This window comes from Aristolochia californica, unplaced genomic scaffold (genome assembly GCF_029961685.1).
Source record: "Aristolochia californica isolate CCGP_79_NKW_82.1479 unplaced genomic scaffold, dmAriCali1.0.hap1 SCAF_14, whole genome shotgun sequence".
NCBI classification, from domain to species: Eukaryota; Viridiplantae; Streptophyta; class Magnoliopsida; order Piperales; family Aristolochiaceae; genus Aristolochia; species Aristolochia californica.
The window spans coordinates 9,173,543-9,191,719 of record NW_027181815.1 but is presented as its reverse complement, the minus strand read 5'-3'; the positions used below and the strand labels follow the sequence as shown (position 1 = coordinate 9,191,719).

The following is an 18,177-nucleotide window of genomic DNA, read 5'->3' as shown; positions in this document are numbered from 1 at the left end:
ATCTAAATAAAATAATAGAAATGGTTGTTATCTCTTGTCAGGACGAAAATGTCATTTTTATAACTCCAAAACCTGGCCTTCTCTCTCTTCTTGCTCCATGCGTAATCGTTCCATACAACAACCACCCACCTATTACATTACCTCGCCATATTCCTGGCCTTTTATCAGCCATCCATGTTGTAGGTAATTCATATGGGTCCACATGATTAACGAGTCCATGTATCTGAGTGTCTCGATCATGGTTGCGCCTGACGTTTCTCCTCTCGCCGTTGACAATAGGGGTTCCGGGTTTGTTTTCTGAATCAAAATAAATTTTCTAAGGCATGCTTGGGCATCTCGAGTCAGCCTAGTTTGACCATGCACGGGAGCTTTATTCATGGTGCCCCCTCCCTGCTTTTAAATCTCCGTTTGGGAGTTATTGCCCGAGTCGGCTTTCAAGTTTGAGGGTATAAGAATTTCGAAAGTTGATGGTCGTGTTCGTTGAGTCTCTCTTGTAAGTGGGTCCGTGAGGGAGGCTTGAGACAAGTTTTTCTTCTTTTGCGACTTATTCTTTGGCTTTGAGGTGGGTATGTTACTGTCTGTAGAAGAACAATTGGACGTGTTTGATTTTCGGGTTTTATTGTTGTAATTCTTAGTGGGTCTGGGATAGACTGATGAGAGTGCTCTGTTTGGACTTCCTGTTTTCCGATTTCTTGGGATTTGAGTTGAATGAGTCTTTTTTTTTTTTTTTTTGCTTGTTGTTAATTTTGGCTTCGATTGTGCCTTCTGTTGGCAATAAATGTTGTATGAGGAATAGGCTGAGAGGCTGGCCTCTTTCTCTGAGTATTTATGTTCTGCATTTTAGTCTCGCTGCAAAAGCTGGTGGCAGCAATTTAGTTTCGCTGCATTTCATTTTTTTTACTCCCTTCATTATTTATATATCCAGACGCAAGCGCTGGCCAAAAGCTCTCTTCTTCTTTTCCAATGTCTATTCACGGACTCATTGACTGAAAACTAGGCGTCTTTTCTCTCTAGGAATCAGGCTGATGTAAATTTCCGGACCAGAGCTGTAAATTGTGTGCTTTACTCTTTCTTCAGAAAATGTAGGAGAATAATAATGGTTTGTATTTGAAGTGTGAGATACACCAGGTTGGGCAAGAAATGGATATATAAGGCCAAAAATGTTCTAGACGAAGCGTGAGCAAAGACTTGAAGAAAGTAGAGCTAACAGTGGATCTAGCAAAGAAGGGAGTAGAATGGAGGAAGCTGAGTCATATGATCCAACATAGTTTGAGAAGGCTTTAATGATGCTAACAATTTTGACGATCATTATCATTATTGTTGTGCTTATGCATATGGTTTCATTATGATGCTTTGATAAACTTGATTTATCATTATTGGCCTCACAAAAGATATGGTAGTTTTTTTTTTGAAAAACAAAGAAAAATCTGATATACTTGATTGAATCAATGAAAATCTTCCTTGTAAGCGGGAAACTTATCTTAACATAGGTGCATTAATTGTTGGAATACCAAATGTACTTCAAGGTGACTGGAGGAGTCTGTTCCTGATTCGAAAAAAGTTGCCACTGCAAATATCTTGTTATCTACTTTATTGGTGTTTGTTGGTTTAAGTTGGCTTATGAAAATTCTCTTCCTCTTGTTTGCAGTGACTAACTTCATACATAATATAGAGAACTGGCACAACAGTTCCCTCTGATTCTGTCCATTAATTCAGTTTTCAGTATTACTGATTGCCCTTGAGGGACATATAATGGACTCAGTGCCTCTAAATGGAGAACAAAGCAGCTTGATATCTCGAGAACAGAATGTAGTGATAAGTCGGGTCTCTAGTCCAAAAAGTGGTGGAAGAGAAATAATTATCAGGCAAGTCGACCATTTCTTTTTGTTGTTTGCATAATTTGATGATTCTGATGTCCAAAAAGTGGTGGAAGAGGAATAATTATCAGGCATGTCAACCATTTCTTTTTTATGTTTGTATAATTTGATGATTCTGATTTCCAGTCTTTTTTCTTGAAACACTGGAAGAAAAAAAAATCAATTAAGAGAACAGAGAACACAGAGCTGTTCATAGCAGAAAATTACAAGCTACTGCATCCAATCTTCAAAAAGTCCCACTTGTTTTGAACTTTCAATTTTTGGAATAGGATATTTATGAAATCCCCATGCATTGTATCAAACCTTTTTCAATGGTACTTCCATGAGATCCTTCTTCCTTATTCTTAAGCAAGCCTCTGAAACAAGAGACATGCAAACATATGCCTCAACAAAACAACTACTCAATCAGGAAGGTGCTGCCCATGGTGTTGCCAAGAAGCACCACGATTAGCTAGGGAATCAGCAACAGTTTTCACTCCTTGGAGTGTGCCTCCGAGAGATGATTGAAGAGGATTTCTTTTATATGACTGCCATTCAAATCTTGAGTTCTGGCCCAGATTGATAAAAAAAAATAGTGTGTTTCACCATATCTTTTGCACTTCATAGCCATACATACTTTTTTGGCTGTCCATGTAGAAGACTGAATCAAGATATGGAAACAATAGTCATCAAAATGGAAAATGGTAGAAATCCCTCTGCATTGTGCAACTTATTGGTTTATGTGTCTGGAATACTAAACCTTCTGGTTTTATATTATATATCTGGTTGCTGCTCTTAAGAGGAGCAGTAGGAGTATTGTAGAATATGTCTTTGATTATGTATAATTTCAATGTGATGTGGTTGGTTTAATTTAATTATTTTCCTTCTGCTTTGGTAGTACAGTTGTAGCTTTCTTTAATCTTCTTAACTTTCAATAATTCATCTTTTGGTCCTAGGTGGATTACTCGGCTATTTAAATTTTCTACTAAGTTACTATCGCAAGATTCTAACAAGGTTTCCATTTAAACTTGTAACAAGCACACATAACTTGTATATGTGAATGTTAATGAAGTTCATGAACACCTTGTTCCATCAAGCCCAGGAATTCTTTTTCATGCAATACATTTCTGTTATTTCACATAGGTTCGTTCTAAGCACAGTCACCGAAGTCCCTCTTCCTAATTTTGAAACAAATGACTGCTTAGCAAGTGCAAAAAGAACCAATGTCTTGTTTCGTTTTTTTTTTTTTTTTTTTTTTTTTTTTTTTTTTTTTTTTGTTCATAAAGATGTATTGATATTAACAAGAGAAAAATTACAAAAGAAGATGGAGCAGATCCCTGACAACAAGCAATTGTAAGGTAGCTCCCTGCTTGGCAAGCGCATCTGTTACCGAATTTGCGGATCTTGGAATGTGAGACCAAATACAAAATAAAATTGAGGTAATTTCTAGAATCTCCCAAAAGATGTCCCAATGGTGCTACAGGGGAGAGGATGCACACTCACACCAACCAATGACCACCTTCAAGCCCCCTTCAATGTGAAGGGGACCGCTGCACTTGTCTCTGAAAACACGGAGCCTGTTGAGGTGGCCATGAAGCTCAGCTAACGTAGAATCGAATATGCCTAAAGGGCTGTCATATGAGAAAAGCCGATTACTGAAAGAAAAGGACCAATGTCTTGTGATGGGCATGAAATACCTCTATTGCCTTGAAATTTAGCTCATTATGAAGTAATCTAGGGATATTTTGTAATTTATCTCTTGTGACATGATCTTCTTGAGCATTACCTGATATCAAGCAGTTTTAGACCCTACCTGTTTTGCTAACCATACCTGGTTCAATGTATAGGTGCTTTTTCATATTTTCCATGTCTGGATGCAGATCTTTGGTTCCTTCATGTAATACTCTTTTTTTTTTTTTTTCTTTTTTATAGGTCAAAGTCTCTTATAAGTGAAGATGTTGACTTGGAGGATGGTAAAGTTGGAAAAGATAGAGAGAAGTCCATATCAGGAAGCAGACGATTAAAAGTTTATAACCAAGCATTATTATCTGGACTTGCCTATTGCATCTCATCATGCAGCATGATACTGGTTAATAAGTTTGTCCTTTCAAGCTATGATTTCAATGCTGGAATTGCTCTGATGCTTTATCAGGTGACATTTTTATTGGCCCAAAGTCATTTTCATTTGTATAGTACCCTGCAGCATCTTTCTATTTGTTTATTTAAGCTTTCCCTAGAGAAACTGAAAGAACTTCTCCCTTCAACTTACGTAATATATTCCTAAAACTATCTCTAGAACTATCTTGCTAAAGATATGTTGCAGCATCTGGCTAAAGATTGCCTCTTATGTAAAATGTTGCGGTTGCGTGGCTGGGAGATTTTTTAAAATGCTTTCAAGCTTCTCATGACATCATAGAGACAAGGTGCTCTTTGTAGTGATGTTGCTCTAATTAAACAGCAGAACCTTACAAATAGTTTTGCACGATAGTTAGTCATTCTTGGTAAAAATGTCTAATATGTCATTTTGCATGTCTGATATTTTTCCATACCTTTTTTATGGTTGCAGAATTTTGTCTCAGTGGTTGTAGTTTCTACTTTGAGTTGGGTTGGGGTCATATCAACAGAACTGTTGACATGGAGATTGATTCGGGTCTGGTTGCCTGTGAATATTATATTTGTTGGAATGCTAATTACAAGCATGTTTAGGTATTGAACTTTTTTCTACAACTAATCTTCTTAATACTTGTCGATTCTTTCATTTTTAATATATTATTTGGGATTTTACTTTGAAGTAGATTTACAAACAATTTCTCCTCTAAATAGCTTTGAGATTATTGGAATACTCTTAAGGTTTATCTTGTAGGGTTCTGGTTCTTTTTTCTGTTTGCAACATCCAGCCAGAGTATTAAATTACAAAACAATCTTTTAGTTTTTCTGAGACTTGGAAATTGACGTTTGTCTCAGAAACCTTAAAACAGATTTGTATATTTTAAAAAATCAATATTTCTAATTTTGTTGCAGCTAACTTGTTGGAGTAACTAATCAAAGGTTTTTTTCCAAAAGTTCAATCTTAGGGTTTTACATGTTAAAAAGCTAGGCATAACATTGATTTACTCTGACCTTTGAACCTTTATAAAGGGGAGCCACCGTGTTGCTCCTCTACTACTCAACCATAAAAAGAAACTTAAATAATGGATTTAGGCTACTAATTCTCTTTTGATACATGTTTTTTTTTATTTTTTTTATTTCTGCCTATTCTGATTTTCTGAAGATCAACCAGTGAGTACAGAAAACTTTAGATGAGCATGAAATCTGTCAATGTTGATTATAATTTAATATAAGATTTTCCTAGTCTATGTGAACACTTATATTATGCTAGTGTGGAACTGTATGTGGTTTAATGTGAAGCAAAGAGCCATAATAAAAGTTATTGTAGAAAGAAATATATGTATGTGTTTGTGTGACTTCTTCTCATGAATACAATCTCTATGGTCATTGTTAATCTTGTAATCTGCAGTTTGAAGTACATCAATGTTGCTATGGTTACAATACTGAAGAATGTTACCAATGTCATGACTGCTCTTGGTGAGATGTATCTTTTTAACAAGCGCCACAAGAGCAAAGTTTGGGCTGCCCTCTTCTTGATGGTATGCATATTAAGTTGATTGAAACTCTTCCTTTAGTTCCTTTATTGTGCTAAAGTTTCAACCTTTCATTGTGTTACTGGTTTGTTTGTTTTTTCCGTTTAAGCAGAGTTTTCATAAATTGTACTGTATTTGTTCTGATTTATTTTTCTGAAGTAAATTTTTTTTTTCTTTGTCATGTTAAATTGTTAATAGGTGCTGTGCTTCCACTGTGATCTTACCTGATGCAAAAACTGTTAACGCATCATGCATGCTTATGTACTAAAAGGACTGTTTTGTTTATTTGATTCTCATTTTATTCTGCTGGAGTGAAATGATTTAGTTTTGTTCTAACCTTTTATCAAGATGTGGGAAAGTGAAAATACACAAAGACATATACAAGCTATATAGGTACGTTAAATTAGTAATATTTGCTTGACTAGATCAGTTTGAGGCTCTCCTTGAAAGTTCTGTAGCCTGAGTCAGATTCTTTTTGGTGAATTATGTAACCTACCCCTCCAGCGTCAGGTTCTTGATCAGTGGAGCACTATTTTATCATACTCCAGAGCATGCTCTCAGGGAACCATCTTCTCAAATATTCCCTGCTCATTTTCCCTGTGTCTTGCAGCTCTTGCAGGGGCTTCAATCCTTACTCTTTATGTCAACAGACGAGGGTTATGGGGCATTGCTTAGTCAGCGAATGACTTCCGTCTCAAGAAGAACTTTTCAGTGAAAGTTCCTTGGCTCCTCTTCATTCTCCACCATGGTCTCTGACCATGTGGAAGCCAAGGGCAGATGGAAGAGTTTGGACATGAGAATAGGAAGCAAGTACACCTTCCTTTCCTTATTATTTTATGAGGGAGATAGAGAAAGTGATTCAAACTTCCCAGTTGAAAGGATGTTTTTCTTGTCAAAAAAGCAGAAAAGAATCATATTGAAAATGCTCCTAAATCAGTGGTAAATGACAGGTACACTCATTAAAATGTGATAACCAATGAGTGAATCAGCAAATTGAGCCAGTAAGTGCAAAAGTCTTAGGACACTTCTACCACTTTTCTTTCTTCTAGAAAAGATCTTGTGAACTTTTGTTTCTGGATGAAGATTTTGCAGCTAGGCTTGACTCAGTGCAGCTTCTTTTGTTGAGGAATGTTGCAGTTTTGGTTCACCATTTTGAATTGCTGCCAGTGTTGGTCTCTCGGCTCCTTTTTTTGTTTTATGATTTGGTTTTTGTGCATGAGTTAGCAATGATCTCTATCTAATTTGCCAGTTGGTTGACTTATATATATATATGTAATGAAGTTTCGTTTTAGGAATTGTATTTATTGTTGAATGTGCTCTGTGGGAATACTAACTGAATGCTGTTACATATAGATCATTTCTGCAGTATCTGGAGGAATTACAGATCTGTCCTTTCATGCAGTTGGGTACACTTGGCAGATAATAAACTGTTTCCTGACAGCATCATATTCGGTACTCTTTCTAGTTCAAAGTATGGAAATTTTATTTTCTTAATCTTTATACTTCAAATCCTTGATTCGCTACATGTTTCTGTACTTTTATCTCAGTTAACCTTACGAAGGGTGATGGATACAGCAAAGCAGGCGACAAAATCTGGGAATCTAAATGAATTTTCAATGGTCTTGCTAAATAACGTACTCTCGCTGCCCCTTGGGCTTTTATTAGTCATTGCTTTCAATGAAGTGGACTATCTATCCCAAACGTTAGTTCTTTCATTCCTTTTTCAGATTTAATAGAACTGTGTCATGCGAAATGAAGTATATAACACTGCAAGTTATTTCTTGTCAAGAAACTAATCTTAGCCTGTTACTGTTTTTGCATTGATCCTTGTTTCGATCGAGCAGGTTGTGTGTGTGCCTTTGATAATGTACTTTGCGGACATTTGGGATATTTGGAATTCTTTAACCTCAGCCTAACAAACTCAAGGCCTTGTACTTTTACTCTTTGAGATGTTTTGCTACTATATTTAAGCGAGTTTGTGTTATGTTTATTATTATCTTATTGGACTCATTTATCTGTGAAGTGTATTCACAGGCCACTGCTGAGGATGCCAATGTTCTGGTTGGTAATCACCCTAAGTGGGTTTTTGGGTCTTTCAATCAGCTTTACTTCCATGTGGTTCCTTCATCAGACTAGTGCTACTACGTACAGGTAACATATGACCTTCTGGTGGTGGTTCTATATGATAATTTGTTCCTAATGTGAACCATGAACCTGGTCCCTCATCTTGGATCTCCAGTTGGCAGCTAATGGTGTGATCAATGCATGTCTGGCCGCTAAACATATGGTTCCCAATGCATATGTTCTTGGATATTTGAAAGTCTCAGTTATGGAATTGAGATTTGTCTTTCCACAAACCATATTCCACAAGTGAATATCTTAAGTGCAATCACCTTTGGTGAGTTGTGCCTCATTAGGTGAGTTGTACAACACAACGTGGGACGCTTACTCAATTTCTATTTGCAGTCTTGTAGGATCTCTAAATAAGATTCCTCTCTCTGTCGCTGGAATACTACTGTTCAAAGTTCCAACTAGCCTGGAGAACTTCGTGAGCATTCTTTTCGGTATGTGTAATTTGGTCGGATAAATCCCAGCTCACGGTCTTTTAAAAACTTATGCAACATAAGGTTCACTTGATCTTTGCAGGTCTCTTGGCTGGAATATTCTTTGCCAATGCCAAAATGATGGAGAGATCTTAATCCTGAGTTCTACATCTCCAAGCCATTTACAATGGTTGCAGAGAAGGCTTGATATCTCCTGTTACTTGCAAGCCAGCTTCCACAAACTAACGGAGTGGAGCTCAGACAAGAAAATCTTGTCATGGCATGGTTGATAACCCATCAGGAAAGGCCAAATGGGTTCTGGTAGAGTAATTTCAGCAGTTCTGAATGATCTGTTAAAAGATTGCTTTTGGAACTCTAAATGTTCCACTTGTATGTTCATTGTAACAGTAACAGATGCCTGATCAAAATTAAAGACATGCAGTTATTTTTTATGCTGAGGATTTGTTCTTCCATTAAATCCCACAGTCAATAACTCAAGAAGTTTAACTAAGCTTTCTTCTCTCTTGCACATTGATAAAGTCAAATTCACTAAATATATGAGGGACAAGAGCAGAGCAAAATCAGATGGAAACCCTTTACAGGAGGAACTACTAAGGGTATAACAAGTGTGCAGGAGAACCATCACAATTAAGGAAAGCAGAGCAAAACCATCTTCGTTAATGATTTCTATATGATCAACTGTAGCCTTCTTTTGGGCTAAGAAATCCTGAAAAGACTGTTTGGCGTTTGAAGAATGTGGGAATTGTTCAGGAAGCAGCTATCAAGGATATAGCCTTCTTGTACAAGTTCTGCTATCTTCTTAGGCAAGAAAATTTTCCTGGTCTTCCAGTACCAACAGGATCTTTCAGTATTTCAAACAACTATGCAAAGCATAAAAGCCATCTTTGCCTACCTTTGTCAATCCTTCAACTTCCTCCACGGTTTGCCATTCCTGGGTATGCCCTTCAGCTTCCATCATAATTTAAAACACTTAGTCATGACCTCCAGCTTCATTGTTTATTTCAAGTCAACAAACAAAGCTGAGAAGCGTGCACACAAAATACTCTCTAAAGCTAATGAAAGTCCAAAATGCTTGCTTCAAATAGATGATTAAAATATCAGGCATATAAAGAGCATGAATGTTCTTTTGGGTAGACGACATGGGATTAGGGCATCATCTGATAAACATGGAGAAGCCTGCTCATGTTTCCTACATTGGTCTTCCCAACTGTGACATCGCAGCATCAAATGGAACAGGTGGTACTTCAATCACCACAACCCCCTCCAACATCTCAACTACTTTTCTCATACTAGGCCGTTTATTGGGTGAAAACTGAATACACCACAAACCCACTAGTACCATCTTTCTTGCCATCTCTTCCTCTTCCTCTCCATCACACATGTTCCATTTTGAACCTGTAAATCTACTGCCTCCGCTGCTGTCACTGCTGCTGCTGCTGCTGTTAATGCTGCTGGCACTTCCATCACCATTCTGCAGCACATGATGCCTGTAGATCCACTCTGGGAAGTACATTTCACTAGCCTGGCTTGCATCAGCATCAAAGTTCCTTCTTCCCCCGACCATTTCCATTAGAACCATACCAAAACTATAAACATCTGATTTCTCTGTTATGGGTCCATAGTTCTTCCACCACATCTCAGGTGGAGCATAACCTGGAGTTCCCCTGCCACCTGAGAGTGTCACATGACTATGTTCCCTATTCATCAACTGTGCCAACCCAAAATCTGACACCTTGGGCTGAAATTTTCCATCAAGTAGGATGTTATGAGGCTTGATATCACAATGTAATATCCTGCTTTTACATTCTTCATGAAGATATGCAATCCCTCTAGCCGTTCCCAGTGCAATGTCATGAAGCTGATTCCAACTTAGCCTCTCTGATGGTGGCTTGTTCTTTCGATGAATGTATTTCTCTAAGGAACCATTTTCCATGAACTCGTAAACAAGAGCTCTTTTTGATTTCTGGAAACAAAAGCCCAGAAGTCTTACAAGATTGTTGTGGTGAATTTGCCCAACTGTTCGGACCTCATTGAGGAACTGAGTTTCACTCTGTTCAGTCTCATCAAGAAGCTTTACTGCCACAGCGTAACCATTAGGAAGGGTGGCTTTGAAGACAGATCCAAAGCCGCCCTGACCAAGCTTGTCACTGAAATTGTTACTGTACTTCTTCATTTGCCTGTAGGAGAACCTAGTGGGCATTCCATAGGCATAGTTTTCCAAGAATGTCTCTATGGAAGTTGGGACATTTTTGTTGTCCATGTATCTTCTTAACGCTTGTTCATCCTGACCTCTTAGTTCAACTTTCTTCCTCATCTTATTGTGTCTTCTAACATAAGCATAACATATAGCCAGTATAACAAATGCTATTCCAACTCCAAGACCTACAAAGAGTACAAGAAATAAAGAACAGAATTCAGTCACAACATCCGTAATCTACTTCTAAATTTTGTCTTACATCATTTGTTTGCTAGCAGCTTGTATACTGATTAAAAAATATCCCCCAATTACAAATCTTAACAGATAATCGGAATCAACTGGAACTGTTTACTTTTTCCACGAAAAAACCCCCAAACATGTGTATGGAACTCAGCACCGGATCTAATCAGCTTGTATACTGATTAAAAAATATCCCCCAATTACAAATCTTAACAGATAATCGGAATCAACTGGAACTGTTTACTTTTTCCACGAAAAAACCCCCAAACATGTGTATGGAACTCAGCACCGGATCTAATCTCGGTAAATGATCTTACCTGCGATCATGATTTTCTTATTGGATTTGCCACCGCCTAGTGGGATAATTGTCCCTGTAGGAAACAACAATCCGATTACGACTAATTGCAGATAAATCATTCAGCCGAAAAACCAAGAAAAAGCTAATTAAACGACTTACCATCAGAGCAGCTTGTCTGATGCACAGTGGAGTTACAGAAACACACCTCATCACCCTTATTCCTCTGTTCATCGACAAACCCACATCTTCCTCCAGTGTTATTCATGCATGCTACCCCACAAGGACTCTCCCACTCAACCTTAAACCCCTCCTGAAGCTTTGTCCTCAAATTCCCAACCCCAGTAAAATTGTTCACCAGACTATTTTGTATGGCGACCCTAATTGGCCGACAGTTGGCTATCTGATCCATGTACCCGTCATAGAAGTAACACAGATTGCTGGTATTGCCGCACTCCAGGCATGGAGCCTCACTCAGCCTGGCCAACATGTCGGCGGCCGGCGTCTGAGTACAGTTAAAGAACGTCCCAGTCTTGTAATCTGAGCTCATAAGGAAGTTCCCCTCCATGAGCCACTTTTGCGAGGCCTGATCCAAGAACGGAGGGATAGGGGCACACCCCAAAAGGGACACATCGACCAGCATGAAATTTCCTCGAGCATAAACGGAGGAGTTCAAGGTGTCCAGGACCTTGTACTTGGTCCTCGGAGCTTCGTCTTCGGTTATATAAAGCGAACCGTTGTCGCATGACGATGAGATGTAAGCGCTGCGACAGAGGGGGTTTACGCTGATGGGGAATTGAACGACGGAATTGCCGCAGATCGAAGGGGCGCACTGTTCGTAGTAATATGAAGGGCTTTTTGCTGATTCGATGCAGTAAAGAAAGCTCAAAAAGACGAAGCTAATCAGGATATGGTTATTCCAGTTATCTGCACTTCCCATGGTGATGCGCAACCAAATCTGCTGTTATGGCAGCTGTAACATGGAAGACAATAAAGGAGTTAGCGCATGGAGAGAGAAACAGAGAGAAAAGAAATTTATGGGAATGGGGGAGGCGCTCGAGAAGGAACGAAGTCAAGATAATGCACTCAAGATAATGCAGTGCATTATTGGATACTAGCTCAAACTAATTAAAACGTAAATGAGATGGTGGTTGCAAGTGGTGAGAAGATTTGACCAAAGTTTTTAGACAACGAAAAGTCTAGGAAGAATGGCTGCCTCTGAAGTCAGTCAAGACAGAAGGGTCTCCTTTCCTCAGAATAAATAAATTGTCTGTCGGCGTAAATTTTTGATAAAACACGGCAGCCAAAACAGATATTTCCCAAAGAAAAGGACGGAACTGCCTCTCCATGATTGGATGATCAGCGCCATTTGCTTACAGAAGGATTCATGATCATGAAAAGTGATTAGTTGGAATTGGCACAGTTGCGGAGACACTTTTTAATCTAGAAGGCAAAGGGAACTGCATAGGCTGAGGAACCACTGGCGGTCAATTATGTTAAGCTCTGTCTGAAGTCTGAAGTCTGAAATTTTTTTTCTTCCAAATAGCAAAGCTGATGAAACGGCAACCTTTGTGCGACCAAAGGTTGTATAATGTATAACGTTGAATATGCTTTGGATTTGAAACATGATGTTACTTTATATTATAAAGTTTGATCTATGTTACAACTGCTATAACTTATGTAAGGAAAATTTATTAATTATCGATAAATTGTTAGAGATATCACCGTTCTTTCCCAAACTACTCTAAAATGCGTAGTCATCGGTTTTTTACAAAAATACCCTTACTTTCACCCAACCTATGTCATCTTTCTCGACATCTGCTAACTCATCAACTCTTCTTCTTTCCCAACACCATAGACTCATTTCAAAAACAAAATGGATTTTTTTTCTTTTGTACTATTTGTTAAATTGCTTCAAATCGGTGTAATATTCAAGGAATTTTTATCTATATTTTTTTTATGGTATTTGGTATATAGTATCTCTAACAAGAGGTGGCAAAGACATCTTAGCTTCTCTTGTCTTGATTTTCTTGTTTTCTTCATCTTCTTTGGGTTTGGTTTCTGTTGTCAGTTAACCTTTGAACAAGATTAAGTGATTGTGTTCCTTTGGTGGATGAGAGAATGAATAAAATTTGTTGGAAGATATGGTAGACTGTCATTTTATATAGGAAGATTTTATACACCATTTGCAACTGTTAAGTTGTAGAGCCTAATCAATGCCCTACATTGAGTCGGTACACGGATCGACCTTCTCGGTAAGGTCGTTGTGGGAGTTAGAAGGAGGGTGGGGAGCCTCTGCTAGGTCCACGATATATTAAATGTTGTTTTATTAAGGGCAGTTTGGGAATTTTACTCATGTATCGTAGTTGCCTTAGTTTCCTCTTTACATTTGGGGCGCCACTATTAGGGTTTGATCATATGAGGAGCATCATTTGTTGTGGTCAAGAGAGATTAGAGAAAAAAAAATTTTAAGTGTGTGCGATTTCTCTTGTAAACTATTTCATCTTTATGGTGGATTAGTGCAGCGGTGAAAGGCAAGACATAGTCTCACCTTGAGGCAAACCTGTATAAATCTTGTTATTTTTTCGTGCTTGTTTTTTCTTTCGCGATTATTATTATTGCTCTCGTTAGTTTGGAATTAGGGCGTCTAATTCCTAACAACAACAGTTGGGCGTTTAAGATGTTCTCTCACCCCAGCTTGAGGGGGAGTGTTGAAAGATGGGCCCAAACCCACATGTCCAAGTGTGTAGAAGATGACTTCAAGCCCACATACCAAGGAGAATGCCGACATAGTGGTGGCATGATGGTAAATAAAGAGTCATCTCATAAAGATGGCACTGATGTAATTAGTTTATGATTTCTGTCTCTTATTCACTCTTACTAGGGGAAGGGTATTCTTGTAATATCAGTACTTTTAATATATATAAATACAACTTAAGGGGGAAGATTTGAAAAAGTCCATTACCCTAATTTTCTTCCTCTTCTCTGTTAAGATTTACTTTAAGATTTATTTTCTTAAAGAGAAATCATGTAAATATTCTGTAAATCCGGTGATTATGTAATCCCGTTAATCACTCAGAAATCTTCCATGTATATTCTGTAAAACGGCTATTTAAGCCGACGATGTGAATGAGAAAGAACAATTGAATGTGAATTATTATTTTTAAGTTGGTATCAGAGCAGGAGATCATCTCCTTCTCCTTCTCGTCGCCGAAGAGCAGAGCGAAAGCTCTGTTCCGTAGTCGTAACTGAAGAACCGTAATCTAAACTCTGTTTCGCCGCGAAACAGAGTTGTTCGGAAGCTCCGCAGGCCGCCGCCGACGATCTTCTACCAGAAAGCTTCGTCAAGACGTTCCGCAAGCCTCCGACGACCGTATCCGAGCCACTGCTCGGCCTTCCATCAGAAAGCTTCGCCGATCGACGACTCGCCGCAAAACAGAACTGTTCGGACGTTCCGCAGGCCATCGACAATCGTAGCTGAGCCACTGCTCGGACCTCAGCAAACCTTCACCAACGACGGTCTTCCAGAAAATCGTCAGCCCAGCTGACGCCGGCGAAGGGGAAGAGACCACTGTCGAGACGAAATTTCGTCGTCTCGACGAAGAAGAAGAGGTACAGTAAAAAAAAAAAATTCATTTTTTGAACTTAGGTCTGTTAATTTAATTTTTTGCCGAACAGACGGACCATCAGCCCAGCTAAGCGAACCGGACGAGTCCAAAGCAGTTTACGGACCGGATCGGACCGGACCAGGCAGATTTTTTTTGAAAGCGAACTGGACCATACTGAATCAGTTTACGGACCGAACCGGACCAATATTTTTTAAAAGCGAACCAGACCAGACCGAATCACTCTACGGACCTTCTTTTCATCATGTCGAAGGAATTAGCACCGATTATTCATGTGCAATCTGAAAACTCTGGTTTTACAACCAGTGTTACTCTTACCGAAGTCAACTATGATGTATGGTCCCAGATCATGGAGATGCAAATTGCGGGACGAGAAAAGCTCGAATATATTATGGGGAAAATACCATTCCCACATGAAACGGATACCTCCTATGCAAAATGGTATGCTGAAAATCAAAAAGTCAAGGGGTGGTTGTTAACCTCTATGTCACCAGATATTATGAAGCGCTATATTCGACTGCGTACCGCACGCGAAATATGGAGTGCTTTGGAAAAGGCTTTCTATGATGGGTCAGATGAATCACAATTATTTTCATTAAATCAGAGAGTTTTCTCCACCAAACAGACTGGTCGTCCTTTATCAACATATTATGGTGATCTGGTGGAAATCTTTCAAGAACTCGATCATCGTGACAGGACTATAATGAAAGATCCTGATGATGTTATCGCTTATAGGAAATCCGTTGAAAGATTGCGTGTTCATATTTTCTTAAACGGATTGGATGTAGAATTCGAACAAGTTTGTGGCGAAATTCTCAGAAAAGACCCGATATTGGATCTTGAAGAAGCCTATGCTTATGTACGTCGTGACTCTGTTCGTAGAACCACTTTAAATAGTGAAGTTGACCGTGTTGAGACATCTGCGATGGTAGCACGTCGAGCTAAGCCTAAAACAGCTCGACCAACTGGTCCTAACAGTTATCAAAATCGAACATCAGGATCTCAGAATCGTAGCTATGAGGTTGGAACAACCAAACCAGAGCGCATTTGTACTCACTGTGGCGAGACTGGGCATACAAAGGAACGATGTTATGAACTTATCGAGTATCCAGAATGGTGGGATCCTACAAAAGCGCCTCGCAAACGGAACTCCAAATAAAATAACCATGCTTCCATTGTAGTAGCAGAACCTTCCACCTCTCACACAACTGAGGATGCATCAGTCTTAATCGCTACATCTGGTAAGGTTCTTAATACTTCCACTCCTAGTAGAAATAGTGAATGGATAATTGATTCTGGCGCTACTGATCATATGACCTTTGACAATCATCATGTTAAAAGTATGAAACCATCTGAACAACATATTGTATCTACAGCAAATGGTACTCCATCTCACGTTATTGGAGAAGGTTCTATCACTCTCACTGAAAATCTGAGTCTTGATTCTGTATTAGTTGTTCCAACCTTTAATCATAATCTATTATCAGTTACTCAAATAACTCGTACTCTGCATTGTATTGTGGTTTTTTGGCCTAACCTTTGTGTTTTTAAGGACATTCGAACTCAGAAGACAATTGGGTATGGTACTAGAAGGGGGAAACTCTATTACCTTGATCTGCAACCAGAAAGTTTTGATCAGTTAGCCCAAGCGTTCTCCATGAAGAATAAATATGCAGATTCTGACATTTGGTTATGGCATAAACGGTTGGGTCATTCATCCTTTGGTTATTTAAAGAAATTGTTTCCTACACTTTTTGCAAAACTATCTATTTCAGATTTTAAGTGTGATGTATGTGAATTGGCGAAAAGTCATCGCGTTCCAATCCAAATAAGCATAAATAGGAGCTCAGCACCGTTTATGATTATTCACTCTGATGTGTGGGGTCCAGCAAAAATAGCCACTCTTAGTGATAAGCGATGGTTTGTTTCTTTTATTGATGATCACACCCGTATGACTTGGATTTGTTTAATGAAGTCAAAAAGTGAAGTTGGTTCGTTGTTCAAACAATTTCACAGAATGATAGTCACTCAGTATCATTCTGCAATACGAACTCTTCGAAGTGACAATGGTGGAGAATTTGTGAATCAAAGTTTCAAAGAATATCTAGATGATCATGGTATTACTCATCAAACTACTTGTCCGTACACCCCTCAGCAAAATGGGGTTGCAGAGCGAAAGAACCGCCACCTTCTTGAGGTTGTTCGAGCTTCCTTGTTTGAAGCTCATATGTCGGCCAGTTACTGGGGTGAAGCTATCACAACTACAACTTACCTTATCAATCGAATACCCTCGAGTGTGTTACAATTTAAGACTCCCTTGAGTGTTCTTCATAAAACCATAAGTTCACCTGCTGTGCTGAATCTGCCACCTAAAGTTTTTGGGTGTGTAGCCTTTGTTCAGCTCCATAAGTCATTGAGACATAAATTGGAACCCCGAGCTCTCAAGTGTGTTTTTGTTGGTTATACTCAACATCAGAAAGGTTATCGTTATTATCATCCTCCCTCTCGAAAATTGTATGTCACTCTTGATGTGGTATTTCACGAAGAAAATATGTATTATTCTACTCCCAAGTCTTCAATACAGGGGGAGAACATGATTGAATTGAAGAATCTTTATCATCAGTTGGATATCTTGGATACTGCAAGTGGTCAATATTCTGATTACAGCTGTGGACATCAAAACTGATACAAATCAACATGATTCACAGGATGGAGAAAGACAAGACCAGATGGAAGTGATGCAACCAGAGTCTCAACCGCCATCTTCCCCCCTTCATAATGTACCAATGGATCAATTGCCTTCTGAGTCCGAGTCCATGTCTGAACCTTGGGTAAGTTCCGAAACTCAACCAAGAGTGCTACCTCATCGAACCACAAGAGGAAAACCTAGAGTCAATTATGAACCTCTTCTCACCTCTAAATCTCAGTATCTCATGCATAATTTTGTATCTTATCATAGATTGTCAAAAGCAAATGAAGTATTTGTGAATCAATTATCTACTATATCTATTCCTAATAGTGTGCAGGAAACCTTGAAAGATCCTAAATGGAAAGAAGCCATGAATGAAGAAATGAGGTCCCTTCAAAAGAATTCAACATGGGAAGTGGTTGACCTACCTGTAGGAAAGACACCAGTTGGATGCAGGTGGGTATTTACCATTAAATATAAAGCCGATGGCACCATTGAAAGGTTCAAAGCAAGGCTTGTCGCCAAAGGATATACTCAAACCTACGGGATCGATTATATGGAGACATTCGCACCAGTGGCCAAAATCAACACCGTTCAGATTCTTCTATCTCTGGCTGTGAATCTTGATTGGCCCTTATATCAGTTCGATGTAAAAAATGCATTTTTGCATGGAGATCTCCAAGAAGAAGTATATATGGAATTACCTCTTGGATGCATTATGCAAAACAAAGGATGCAAACAAGTATGTAAATTGAAGAAATCTCTATATGGTTTGAAGTAGTCCCCGAGGGCGTGGTTTGGAAGGTTCACGAAGTTTATGAAATCTATCGGATACAAGCAAAGCAACTCAGATCATACTCTCTTCCTGAAATATAACAAAGAGGCCATCACAGCTCTTATTGTATATGTTGATGATATGATAGTAACTGGGAATGATCCAGAAGAAAAGAAATCATTGCAAAGTCGTCTAGCTAGAGAATTTGAAATGAAGGATCTTGGCTACTTAAAATATTTTCTTGGCAATGAAGTGTCCAGATCCAAGGAAGGAATTTTTCTATCTCAACGAAAA

The 18,177-nt window shown here is 38.7% G+C and overlaps 2 protein-coding genes across 4 annotated transcripts; one reads left to right on the top strand and one right to left on the bottom strand.

The window, feature by feature from the left end:
- The first annotated feature begins 137 nt into the window (after positions 1-137).
- LOC137949964 (GDP-mannose transporter GONST1-like) lies at positions 138-8,498 on the top strand. 3 transcript variants are annotated; one of them, XM_068796248.1, is made up of 10 exons: positions 138-562; positions 1,717-1,865; positions 3,789-4,008; positions 4,423-4,562; positions 5,374-5,503; positions 6,851-6,949; positions 7,045-7,199; positions 7,532-7,648; positions 7,964-8,061; positions 8,144-8,498. In XM_068796248.1, the coding sequence occupies exons 2-10, from the start codon at positions 1,753-1,755 to the stop codon at positions 8,194-8,196; spliced, it is 1,125 nt and encodes a 374-aa protein (XP_068652349.1). In that variant the 5' UTR covers positions 138-562; positions 1,717-1,752; the 3' UTR covers positions 8,197-8,498. The 3 variants fall into 3 exon arrangements, with proteins under 3 accessions (XP_068652349.1, XP_068652348.1, XP_068652350.1); XM_068796247.1 differs by having other exon boundaries at positions 1,649-1,865; XM_068796249.1 differs by lacking the exons at positions 7,964-8,061; positions 8,144-8,498 and adding an exon at positions 7,737-7,931 and having other exon boundaries at positions 1,649-1,865.
- A 27-nt stretch (positions 8,499-8,525) lies between these two features.
- LOC137949962 (probable receptor-like protein kinase At5g20050) lies at positions 8,526-12,056 on the bottom strand. Its single transcript, XM_068796246.1, has 4 exons — positions 11,969-12,056; positions 10,956-11,766; positions 10,816-10,869; positions 8,526-10,443 (listed from the first exon to the last, which is right to left on the bottom strand). Exons 2-4 carry the CDS (start codon positions 11,731-11,733, stop codon positions 9,251-9,253), a joined length of 2,025 nt encoding a protein of 674 aa, XP_068652347.1. The 5' UTR covers positions 11,734-11,766; positions 11,969-12,056; the 3' UTR covers positions 8,526-9,250.
- Positions 12,057-18,177: the final 6,121 nt, after the last annotated feature.

What these genes read in the sequence shown, in the direction of transcription:
- LOC137949964 (XM_068796248.1), top strand. Translation starts at nt 1,753, where the DNA reads ATGGACTCAGTGCCTCTAAATGGAGAACAAAGCAGCTTGATATCTCGA. An exon ending in CTAATTACAAGCATGTTTAG is followed by an intron (nt 4,563 to 5,373) that starts GTATTGAACTTT and finishes TGTAATCTGCAG; the next exon opens with TTTGAAGTACATCAATGTTG. An exon ending in CTTCGTGAGCATTCTTTTCG is followed by an intron (nt 8,062 to 8,143) that starts GTATGTGTAATT and finishes TGATCTTTGCAG; the next exon opens with GTCTCTTGGCTGGAATATTC.
- LOC137949962 (XM_068796246.1), bottom strand. Translation starts at nt 11,733, where the DNA reads ATGGGAAGTGCAGATAACTGGAATAACCATATCCTGATTAGCTTCGTC. An exon ending in TCAGACAAGCTGCTCTGATG is followed by an intron (nt 10,870 to 10,955) that starts GTAAGTCGTTTA and finishes TGTTTCCTACAG; the next exon opens with GGACAATTATCCCACTAGGC. An exon ending in TAAGAAAATCATGATCGCAG is followed by an intron (nt 10,444 to 10,815) that starts GTAAGATCATTT and finishes TACTCTTTGTAG; the next exon opens with GTCTTGGAGTTGGAATAGCA.